The sequence below is a fragment of the Polyodon spathula genome, chromosome 26 (genome assembly GCF_017654505.1).
Source record: "Polyodon spathula isolate WHYD16114869_AA chromosome 26, ASM1765450v1, whole genome shotgun sequence".
Lineage (NCBI taxonomy): Eukaryota > Metazoa > Chordata > Actinopteri > Acipenseriformes > Polyodontidae > Polyodon > Polyodon spathula.
The window spans coordinates 18,110,887-18,122,683 of record NC_054559.1 but is presented as its reverse complement, the minus strand read 5'-3'; the positions used below and the strand labels follow the sequence as shown (position 1 = coordinate 18,122,683).

Below are 11,797 nucleotides of genomic sequence, written 5' to 3'. Positions count from 1 at the left end.
ATATTGTTTTGAACTTCATTGCACATTTGGCTAACCGACAAGTCAACCTGTATGCGCTGCACAGTAATAATGCATTGTTCAGTGGCTTGAAGCATCTTAAATAATTTATATATCGGAAAGTTTCCAATCCAAAATAATAATAATAATAATAATAATAATAATAATAATAATAATAATAATAATTCAATGTACATGTACCATTTGGACAACTACAACACCCAGAATCCTTTGCTGCAATCAAGTAGGACCGCAGAGAGACGCCTGTGAGCTCCTGAAAGACCTCTCACCCTGAACTAGGTGTCTAGTTGCAGGATTTATCATATTCACTGAAATTATATTTATTTTTAGTCTCTCGTATTCTATTCGCTTTTTGACAACAACAAATCCTTCTTCCTCGGAGTTTTTTTTTTTTTTTTTTTTTAAATATAAAGGTGGCCTTTCCTTGCCTGAAGGACTCCCTCGCCCTGCCGTTCAGTTTTCCTAAACGGCTTTCACGAATGCCAGAATGACCTTTCTTGTTGCATGCGAGCGATAGCTGCCAACTCATTGCATCGATCGAGGTGGCTCTTTTTGTTGTTGTTTTAAATTGATTTTATTTTAAATTCTCAGCATACGGTCCCATCTCCACCCTCCCGTCATCATGTTCGAGGAAGCCAGCGAGGTGTTCGAGAACATGTTCAAAGCTTCTTTCCCATTGACTTTTATCGTGCTGTTACCGGCGGTTCTGTTTCTGGTGTCTCCGCTGCCTTCCGAGGCCGCTCACGAATTCACGGTCTATCGCATGCAGCAGTATGATCTACAGGGGCAAGCTTATGGTAAGCATCCTGAGTGACTGGGTGAAAATAATGTATATAACACGTTTGTAACGAAGTGCTTGGCGAGCATTGCGAAAGACTCGTCACATTTGTGTGTGTAGTAAGAGCCACAGGACCAGCCGCAGCATTCCGGTGGGCAATGTCCAAATCCATTGTAGGAAGATCGTTCAAAACTGTCAACTAGCACCTGAATAAAAGTGAGTGATTTTCATACAGTGATTAAATCAGTATTCGGAGGGGGTCAGGTCGATTTAACCTATTAAGCCCTCGTTTGACAAGGTACTTTGTAGTTTTTGTGACGCATTTAACTGGTGTCATCTACCTGTTTAAAGGTTATCGAACTGTTTTGTTATGATAACTTACTCCGATTTTGTTAACCTGCAAAAGTCTAAATGTAATGTAACGAACTACGTAAATACGGCGTGTGCATTTGGTACTGAATGGGTTGTCTTCTGCCTATAGTGTAGGCGGAAATACACATTACTGTGGCTACTGATAGTGTCAACATGAAGCGCAGCCTCACTGCAGATGGAAACGGGAATGAGCGTGTCTTGGCACCCTCCTTCACACTGCAAAACCAGGCAACTGATTGATTGAGGTCTGGTGATTGTCCAAAGAACTGCAGTGATTTCAATGTTGGGCTGTGTCTTTAGATATTGCGTGCATCTGTCTTTATTGCTTGTGTGATTTTATTGGATTTTTATTTTTGATGAACGAATAGCTTTTTGCAGCCCTGACCCATTCCCAATGCTTCTACTGAAAGCCTGCTGGAAGCATCTAGGACCAGTGCTATCAGAGTCTCTCGCCAGTGATGTGTGCATAGTAATAATGAGTATGAGTATGAGCCATCGAGTCCTCTTGTTCTCTCAAGCACTTTCCAGATAGCTTGCTGTTCAATGGCCACTTTCAAAAGTCTTGCGTTAAAGCTTCTGAATGTTTTGGGTATCTTGATATTTTTAATGGAGTCTGTCGGCATTCGGTGTGCTTGGAGGTCTGCATTGAAGAGCTGTTCTGTCCCAGTGCGTAATGCTTCGCTGTTTTGTTCTGTCTCTCTCTCTCTCTCTCTGCCCAGGTACCAGGAGCTCAGTGTTAAACACGGAGGCCCGCACGGTGGAAGCAGAAGTGCTCAGTCGCCGATGCGTGATAATGCGGCTGGTTGACTTCTCCTACGAGAAGTATCAGAAAGCACTCCGCCAGTCCGCGGGGGCTGTGGTCATCATCTTGCCACAGAACATGTCCACAATGCCCCAGGACATTGTGCAGGTAAGGGGAGGAATTGATGAGACCCAGAGCTGGGTCTTGGGTATTTTGACTTTCGAAGATTTCGCTTCAGGGCAGCGCTTGGTGTCGTTGTGGAGCACTGCAAAGCTCTGAGGCAATATTCCCTAAATCAAGCAGGCAATCAATTCTGGCTTTTCAAAGTGCATTTTATTATGAATGTCATTTGCATTACATTTGGATAAATGTGTTGAGCAGTCAGCTAAGTTTTAATGTATGCACAATGTCACAAAGGAAAAAGGGCTGGTTGTGTTTGCATTCAGTTTAACAGTATCAGATGCTCATTATATTTTAAATGTGACCTATAGAAACCTGCTACTATTGCAAGCGCTGGCATGTCAATCTCTTATGGTATTTGCCTTCAGGGTGGCTTTGCAAGAAACTATATTAGTCTTGCTTGACTTTCTCATTTGAGGTTTTAATAATTAAAATGTCGAGGTTTAGTGTGCATGGGCAATCAGAGATGGAAAGTATTGCCTAGCAGATGAATCCATTCCAGGTTTTAATACCAGCTTGATTAGCCACAGTGTGTAGGTGACAAGCTCAGGTGTCTCTCGTTAAACTCATAGTAAAACCAGGAATGGATCAAACTGCTGTGCATTGGGAGTCTTATTTCCATTCCTGGCATTTGTTACAAGATTGTGGCGTGATCTAAATACTCTTGCCCCTGTTTAACTCTGTATTGATCCAAGTGGGGTTTTCTTCAAGGGTTGGTTAACTGACCACTTACTAAAACTACTACTTGCTGTATCAATGCCGTGAAATCTGGTTCTCAGAAAATACATCTTTTGAGGTGGCGTTATTGAGATCCACCACGGTTCAGATCATTAAAACAGACCCCTTTTTTTGTATGGGGTTCTCGTTTTGTGATCTTGGTTTCTGCTTGACCCCCCCCCCCCCCCCCCCCCCCCCCCAGCAATTCATGGAGATTGAGCCGGAGCTGCTGGCCACAGAGACGATGGTTCCTGTGTATTTCGCTGTGGAAGAAGAGGAGCTGCTCTCGATATATGAGCAGACCCTGACCTCCTCTTCCTCCCAGGGCTTGGCCTCTGCTGCTGAAGGTAGGGGAAGCTCTTGTTCTCCTGTTTTGTTGGGGTTTCAAATCTATACAGCAAGGGTGTCCAATCCCAGTCCTGGAGGGCCATACTGCTCAAGGCTTAACAGGTCAGATGAGATACTTCAAGGTCTGGGTGGTTTAATTGGTTCAATTAAACAATTTAGAACAATATTGGAAGAGAAAACTTTGGCCACCCCTGCTATACAGGGTTGGAAACTCCTGTTGCCTAGCAGTTTCACCCATTCCAGGTTTTACTATGAGCTTTATTAGCCCCAGTGTGTGTGTATCAAGATAAGGTGCATCTGATTAAACTTGGTAAAACCAGGAATGGATCGAACTGCTATGCAATGGGAGTCTTCTTTCCATCCCTGCACTTTGCACTGAGTTTCAGTTAGTAAAACAAGCTGTTTGAACACTGGATTTGAGGACTGGGTTTGACAAATCCACAGACTTGGAAAATGAATCAATTAAAATATTAAAGGGTGGCATCATTATCCTTTTAAGATTTAGATAAAAGCTTCCTAATATTGTGGTTACCTTGAGTACCCACGTTTAAGTACCCTGCTGGGAACTCTTGACTGGGAGTACAGGGCTCTTTAAGCAGCTTACGAAGTCGCACATCAGGTACTCCCTGAGACCTGGAGGGATTTCTCCAATAAACGCTCAGTTTTTTTTTTTTTTCACACGATCGTTAATGATTCAGTGCTGTTACATTCTTGTGAATTTTAGTGCTCTGGAAAGGTGAAATATGAGGGCAGATTGTTGCAGACAACAAACTCTTAATTCTTGGTTCTCCCAAACGGATTCGGGCTTGTGGTATGGTTTGGTTTTATGGACTAATTTACACATGAGGTTTTGCAACTGCTTATCTGAGTCCTTAAGCCTTCACCATAACCCTTGTAGTTAAAGCTATTATGTAGTTAGTGGACCTTGTATCCAGTTACCTGATCTGTTCTTCCATTTGTACTTGTTTACTACCCTGGGGTTACTGCAAAGCAGTGTTTTTGCAAGGATTCCTGATAAACCAATGCAAAGCCTAAACTCTTCCCCTCTTCGAAGGCTTAGTTGTTGGAGGGGGACGGAACCAGTTCCTGCAGACGTTTTCCATTGAGTTCCAGTGATGGATTTTTTCCTCCTCCTCTATCCCTCTTCCAGTGCTGCTACACACAGCTACTGCAAACGGTTTCCAGATGGTAACAAGCGGAGCACAGAGCAAGGCTGTCAGCGACTGGGCTATTACAAGCCTGGAGGTGAGTCCAATACCACCTGACTTAACCAGCTCACCTGACGCGTAACGGGGTTGGGGTGGGTTTATATCGTAAAAGCAACCATGCTGTAACCTTTTCCTGTTATCTGCTAATGCCACCAGGCTTGACTTCATAGCTCTGCTCTGCTGCAGTAAAGTCAAACCTAAGATTGAGTCATTAGTTCAGTTCTGAATAATTCGAACGGTGAGTTGAGACGATGCCAGGGGTGAAAATAAGATTCCTGTTGAGTAGCAGCTTCACGCATTCCAGGTTTATAATACAAGCTTGATTAGCCACAGTGTGTATGTAGCAAATTCAGGTGTGTCTCATTAAACGCATAGTAAAACCAGGAATGGATCAAACTGCTGTGCAGTGGGAGTCGTATTTCTATCCCTACAATGCATTCAGTGTTTTATAGTCAAAAAGACGTGTGCAGCTAAGACTGAGTGGGTTGTCTTGCCTTAATCCCTGAAACAAATAGCAAGGGTCATTAATTAAGGAGCGTGATGTGTGTTTTTGTTCGCTGTGGTAGTTTTCCATTCACTTTTATGGGCTAGCGATTTCAGGATGCTTTCAGATACTGAGTAATGTCGTTATAGGAACACATTTAGAGAACTGTAGAACACAACAGAGTGCATTAAATAGTCACAATATTAGCTTTTTATGTGGAGCGGGTTGTGTGCATTTAACTGCTAAAACTGTCCTGGTTAAAGTTAATGTTGGACTCTGCATACGCTCTGTCTGTACAAATACTAAGAGCCGTGCAGATTGATCTTTGGTTTTGAAATGCATGTTGGTGGTAGGCGTGGGATTAAGGTAACATGTCCAGTTCTAACCAGTCGTTCGATCTCTTCACCCCGCAGGGAAGGCTAGCTGGTGTAGGTGGAGAAGATCTTCCGACCATTGTCCTCGTAGCACATTACGACTCCTTCGGTGTGGCTCCTGTAAGTGCCATTTTTAGGCTGCAAACACGCCTTTGTGTTCTCTCCCCGTCGTTTTCACACCCTGCATTTGCACTGTGATCAAATCGTATTGAGTAATAATGTTTTGTGCAGCTTGACTTAATGCAATATTTAGGTTTCAAGGTGAACCCCTTTTTATTAACTGAGGTTTACAGTTGCATTTATTGTAACATTGTGGTGTTATACTGTCAGTGAACGTGCCTTGTTCTGTGCAGGACGTCTTTGTGAACGCGACTGGAGCCCCTCAAGGTTTTGCTAACCCAGCTCAGTAAAAGCTGCCTCTGCGCTCAGAGTCTCTCCAGTTTGTGATTTGTTTCCATTGTGTTTTAGTGGCTGTCGTACGGGGCTGACTCCAATGGCAGCGGGGTGTCTGTCCTGCTGGAACTGGCCAGGCTCTTCTCAAGGCTCTACACCTACAAGAGAACACATGCTGCGTAAGCCGCTTCATTCTGTGGGGTGTTTGCATGGGTAGTGCCTTCACTGGGGACTTCACCCCCTTTGGCCCCGCCACACTGTGGATTTCTTCTACAGCAGGGGTGACCAACCCTGGTCCTGGAGAGCCACAGTCCTGCGGATTTTCTGGGTGTCTTTTTAAATAATCAATGGTGAAGACCTGGACGTTTTCTTTTTTTTTTTTTTTTTTGTGTTGACCAAAATAATCTGTTCAATTCAGTAATTGAGAACTCTGGAACAAAGACTAGATGACTCTGCGGCTCTCCAAGACCAGGGCTGGCCATCACTGAACTACAAGATCTAGCCAGTTGAGGTTTTAAATCCAGGCTAAAACCCCTTTTGTAATTGACCTTTTTTTTTTTTTCGCCCTAGCATTGCAGAGCTTTTTAGAGTTGACCTTTTTTAAAACGCCTTGTACTTGAAAAATGCTGCATCTCCTCCTTGGGTCGCAAATCTAATTCAATTATTTAGAAAATGTAAAACTGTTTGTGTGAACTCTATGGACTTAGAAGTTGTCCTGCCGTTACTTTGGAAACATTTATGCATTATAGGAAAGAAGCTTAACATGGTACAATTGTGCACACAGTAACTGAAGGGGTTATGAATGAAATTGGTATGTAGGGAAGGAAATAAGACTCCTATTGCATAGCAGTTTCACCCATTCCAGCTTGATTAGCCAGAGTGTATAGGTAACAAGCCCAGGTGTGTCTTATTAAACAGATGGTTTCACAGACCTAGATTAGCACTAATCAAGGTAATCCAGGATCTGTGAAAACAGACGCTGGTAAAACCAGGAATGGATCAGATTACTATGCAGTGGGTGTCTTATTTCTATCCCTGGTTTTGGGAATTGGCATGGTATTATATTAGGTAAATTGTGATGTGTCTGATTAGGATTTGTGCCCTATATACTATTTTGATCAAGAGGAAAAATGTAACAGATGGATCTAAACCACTGAGAAACCAAATTTGACTAGACTGACATCATTAAAGTGGTCTATATATTATACATCTCAGTAGGGCCTGAGTTAACCTTTTGGGTGAAGGTTTAATCAGACCTCTGTGTGTGTGATTGATTGAGAATGCCTTTTGTTTTGTCCCCAGATACAACTTACTGTTTTTCGTTTCGGGAGGTGGGAAGTTTAATTATCAAGGAACTAAACGCTGGTTAGAAGACAGTCTGGATCACACAGGTACAGCAGACCTTACCCAAGCCGTGTTATTTTAAATGCATGTTAAACTTATGTTATGTTGCATTGAATCTTTTTTTGGTAGGACTAGAATCCGATGCAGTCATTTCACTAAGACTGAAATCGATAAACCGTACAGCACTGTAAAAACTGCTACAAAAACACAGTACTTAACCATTACTAATACCAACTCCCTGTCCTGTATTCATACAAGAGGGAGTCACTCTAATTATCATTATCTGTAAATAAATAAAAGTCATGTAAACACTTACTTGCATTTTGATGGTTTGGTCACTAAAGCTTTCTATACATAGGGAGGTCTTTTAGGGTTTCTAGCTTACTTTTGTAAGTCTGCTGCCTTTTGCTTTCAATCAAGTAAATGTCACTTTTGGTTTCAAAGTGCATTACCGGTACTTGCAAACCAATTTTATTCTCTTGTAAAAGCTATGAAATGATTACCTGAAGCTGAAGAGTACTTCTGTACAAGAATAAATACAGTTATTGTCTAATAATACCTGCTATTAGAGAATAATTCTATGCCCTTGGATGATGTTCTGACAGTACTTTATTTTGTGTAAATGGTGGCAGTGTTTTGGGTGAATCGGAAGCTGGGTTCCTGCCTAACCAGCTGTGGCTTCACATTGAGTTCTGTATCCCCTTGTAGACTCCAGCCTGCTGCAGGATAACGTGGCCTTCGTCTTGTGCCTCGATACGTTGGGGAGCAGCGACAGCCTGCACCTGCACGTTTCCAAGCCCCCGAAAGAGGGGAGCCCCCAGCACACGCTCCTCAGAGAGCTGGAGACTGTGAGTTTGAGCTCTGAAATGCCAGCGCCGCGTCAAAGGGGCCCTTTGGTCACAAGTTCTTATTTTGAAACCGTTCATATGAACGCTGTGGAGTTTGAGAAGCACATGTATGCATTATAAAAAATATATATATATATACTGTAGATAGGAAATTTATGCATGCAGTCGCTGAAAGGGATCTGTACAAATCCAGCCTGTATTTGTATGAAGTTTCCCCATTTGTGTCTTGATTCTATCATTAGATCCTGACATTTCTCATCGCAAAATCTTCACGGAAGAGCTTCAGTCTTGCAGCTTGCAAGGAAAGCCCATGTTCACTATAGCTACCTGCGTGAGGTTCCAAGCACGCAGTCTATAAGGGTTTGATACTCTGTCTCCAGTAAGCCTGCGTCACATTTGAGCACTGCTCTCTCTCCCTTCCTCCCCAGGTGTCTTCCAGCCAGCACCCGGAGGTGAAGTTCTCCATGGTGCACAAGAAGATCAACCTGGCGGACGACACCCTGGCCTGGGAGCACGAGCGCTTTGGCATTCGCCGGCTCCCCGCCTTCACCCTGTCCCACCTGGAGAGCCACCGCAGCGCACTCCGCAGCAGCATCATGGACGTGCGGTCAGTGCCCGGCGGAGGGCATGTGTCTCTTACTTGGATATTTTGGGAAGGCGTGGGTGGAGGGGGAGAGGGGGGGGGGGAGAGGGGGGGGGGGGGGGGAGGGGGGGGGGGGGGGGGGGGGGGGGGGGGGGTGATATTTCCGTCCTGTTATCGTCCACTGTTCCTTTATTTTTATTGTTATTAACTGATTCGAATAAAGGTGTCTCTTTTTTTTTTCTTATTCAGGACCCAGGTGGATCTGCAAACTCTCAGCCGTAATACTAAAATCATAGCAGAGGCACTGGCTAGAGTCATCTATAGCCTCACAGAAAAGGTCTGTCCTGTTTATGCTATTTCCATTTTAAACTCCCCCCTCCCCCGGCCCCAAATGCCATTCCCTTTTAATCCATTCCAGCACATCATTGATTAAAATTGCAATTAGCAATTTAGTCGGTTAAAATGCGCTTCAGCGTATAATGGGTGGCAAAATGGTAATTAAAGTATAACAAAGTAGAACAGACTTTAATTCACAAACCTGAAAGGTTCAGGATCCCTTAAAACCCCGCCTTGTGTTCTTCTCTTCCCAGGGTGCCCCAGGGGACCTGCAGATCTTTACCGAACAAATGGTAAGCATCTGCAGTAACGCTCACCTCATCCCGTTCCTGTTTATTGATTAGATTAGTTATCATCCCGTTCCTGTTTATTGATTAGATTAGTTATCATCCCGTTCCTGTTTATTGATTAGATTAGTTATCATCCTTCCTGTGGTAAAGGAGGAAACGCACACACACACAACTAGTGCAGACTCCCTCCAGGAGTTTAATGACCAAGAGATGGTGGAGATCTGATCAAGAGAAGAGGGGTCCCAGAGATGAGAGCAAGACAACGGCTTTGCTTGGCTTTGAACTTTTTTCTTTTTAAAAAAATTTAGAATCAATAGAATTCGAATTGCCAGGACTGAACTGCCTTCCTCATACCATAAAAATCACGTGACCGGGTGATGTTTAAGCCAGGTCTGTAGTGGTAATGGTGTTGACAGGCTGTCCCGTCCCTGTCCCCTGTCCCCCTCAGCAAGTGCAGGAAGAACAGCTGTCTTCTGTGCTTGACTGGTTGACCTGTCAGCCCCGGGCAGCGCAGCTCGTTGACAAGGAGAGCCCTGTGGTCAGCACGCTGGAGTACTACCTGAACCGATACCTCAAGGATGTCAAGCGCCACTACGTCAAGGCGGACAAGAGGTAACGCGCAGGACTCTACGCAGCGTCTGTGCTGCTGGATTTACATGCAGGCTGATGCTGGTGTGGTTGTGTAACTGATTTTAAGTGTTTATTTCGTCTTTCTTCCAGAGATCCAGAATTTGTCTTCTATGATCAGCTGAAGCAGGCCATGAATGCATACAGGTAAATCGGTTTCTATTTAAAAAGAATGCTTTTATATACGCTTGAAACGAACCTCTAGCTGCTTTTAGAGAATAGACTTCCCGAACATCAGATCGGCCTTGCATTGACAAACGTTTTTATTGTATTTTTCTAGAGTGAAGCCTGCTATCTTTGATCTGCTACTTGCACTTTGCATAGCAGTCTATCTGGGGGTGATGTATTTAGCAATCCAGGTAAGTTTTTTAACGTGAGGGAGAGGGCTTGTCATTGTGACGTTGAGTTACGGCAGGCCTGGGGTTGGAATGAAAATGTTCTGTTTGTTACGGCTGTCCCTTTCTAATTTCCCCGTCTCTGCATTCTTTTTCAGAACTTTGGGCTTCTCTACAGTCTGGTACGGAAGGTGACTCAGCCCAAGACTAAGCAGCATTAAACTTTTTATAAGACTTTTTACTCCTTGTGTGTTTTGGGAAAAATCATGAGCAACCAAAAAAGAAAACAAACCCTAAAATATATATATTGGAATTCTCCCTACAAAATTTCAACTGAGCCTAAAGCCGCTACCCCTTTGCAGGATCAGTAGGTTGAAAGACCAAGCCCTGTCTTTCTCTCTGCAAAGTCAATATACCTTTATCAAGGTTATCCACACCCTGCATGGAAGCTACAGTGTGTGTGTGAGTTTCATTTTTCAAGGTATACATGTAAATCAATTACCTCAGGTGTGCCCCAAGTTTGTTTGCCATTGTTTGCCCTACTGGTTTCCCCTTCCGTTTAGCTATATGAGCTATCCCGATTTCAGTTAAAACAGTACGTCGGGTACAGGATCGTACCAAAGCTCTGTGTTTGGTGGGGTTAATATTCACTCATCCCAACGCATTCTGCTGCACCTCTTTCAGCACAGAGCTTTGGAAAAGTTTATCTGGATAAAATGGGAGAATGGGCGATGGTCCCAATGAGATTTAGGATAGTGGAGGAAAACAATTATAAATACAAGCATACATTAAAACAAATACTCCCACACCCCTACCAGTAAGTAAGCACTGGAATCTCTGTGTATACTTACTCATGGGCAGGTAAATGACACGGTTTATGACAACTGCCAATAAAAAGTGTAGGAAACGATATTGGTGTGTTTTTGATGGTTCAGAGATGTCTGCAAAAGCCAGAACAGTGTTTCAGGAGGGACACATTGCTAAACTCATCCGGACACCACTTTCAGTACTGGAAGTCAAAGCAAGGAGCTGGCATGGTGCTGAAACTAAAACCACAGACGCTTCTAACGTCTTGATGGTGCTGTTACATGGCAAGCCTCTCCGTTCCAGCACTCAGAGGGTTTGTTTTACTTTGCGAGGTGCTGTAATGCTCACATGCCTTGCATTGTCACAACACAACGGTATTATAGTGCTAGTCACACTATAAAACATGGTTCCAGTAATAGACTTAGACTACATGCACTTGTCAGGAAAGTGTTTCGTACGCGTTATGCCAGACTCTATTAATAGTTTTTAATATCTTGATAATTATTTTTCCAAACTCACTGTTTTTCACTGGGATTCTTGTTTTTAGTTTCACAGACCCTGACCAGGCCTGTCTTGCCTAATTAGAGCGCTTAATGCTAATTGGGGGTTAAATGAGCTGTAATGCAACACAAGCGAAGCCTGGGTCACTACGTGCATCTGTGCTCAAAACTAAAAAGATGTGCCACTTCCAATAGGAGATTCAATTAGAAATTAAGTAAAACGTGACATTTGAAAAGGAAATGAATTCTCTTACAGGGAAATAAGAGCTGGTACTTTGCTGCTTTTATTTATTGAAGCTTGTAATTATTATTTTTATTATTATTTTGGTTTTCCATGGCTCGCTCTCTCTCTCGCCCTACTCTGAATCATTGTGTTATAGGTGATCAGAAGAAAAAAAAAACCTTGAAAGTTGGGAGAACAAGAAATAAATTTATTTGTTGAAACGCTGTAGCCCTGGATCTTGAGTTGATGCAACATACTGTAAACAGTGAGAATACATTTTTAAAAAAGAA

The 11,797-nt window shown here is 43.2% G+C and overlaps 1 protein-coding gene across 2 annotated transcripts; it reads left to right on the top strand.

Annotated features, from left to right (window-relative positions):
* The first annotated feature begins 430 nt into the window (after positions 1 to 430).
* Positions 431 to 11,728, top strand: LOC121300764 (nicalin-1). 2 transcript variants are annotated; one of them, XM_041229596.1, is made up of 15 exons: positions 431 to 815; positions 1,888 to 2,078; positions 3,010 to 3,154; positions 4,306 to 4,400; positions 5,261 to 5,341; positions 5,690 to 5,793; positions 6,917 to 7,005; positions 7,667 to 7,806; positions 8,235 to 8,413; positions 8,639 to 8,726; positions 8,980 to 9,018; positions 9,464 to 9,627; positions 9,736 to 9,789; positions 9,923 to 10,001; positions 10,136 to 11,728. In XM_041229596.1, exons 1-15 carry the CDS (start codon positions 641 to 643, stop codon positions 10,196 to 10,198), a joined length of 1,686 nt encoding a protein of 561 aa, XP_041085530.1. In that variant the 5' UTR covers positions 431 to 640; the 3' UTR covers positions 10,199 to 11,728. The 2 variants fall into 2 exon arrangements, with proteins under 2 accessions (XP_041085530.1, XP_041085531.1); XM_041229597.1 differs by lacking the exon at positions 431 to 815 and adding an exon at positions 941 to 1,012.
* The last annotated feature ends 69 nt before the right edge of the window (positions 11,729 to 11,797 follow it).

Bases quoted from the DNA above. Each gene is read 5' to 3' on its own strand.
- LOC121300764 (XM_041229596.1), top strand. From the start codon at position 641: ATGTTCGAGGAAGCCAGCGAGGTGTTCGAGAACATGTTCAAAGCTTCT. The intron at 3,155-4,305 runs GTAGGGGAAGCT...TCCCTCTTCCAG, and splicing joins CTTGGCCTCTGCTGCTGAAG to TGCTGCTACACACAGCTACT. The intron at 7,807-8,234 runs GTGAGTTTGAGC...CTTCCTCCCCAG, and splicing joins TCCTCAGAGAGCTGGAGACT to GTGTCTTCCAGCCAGCACCC.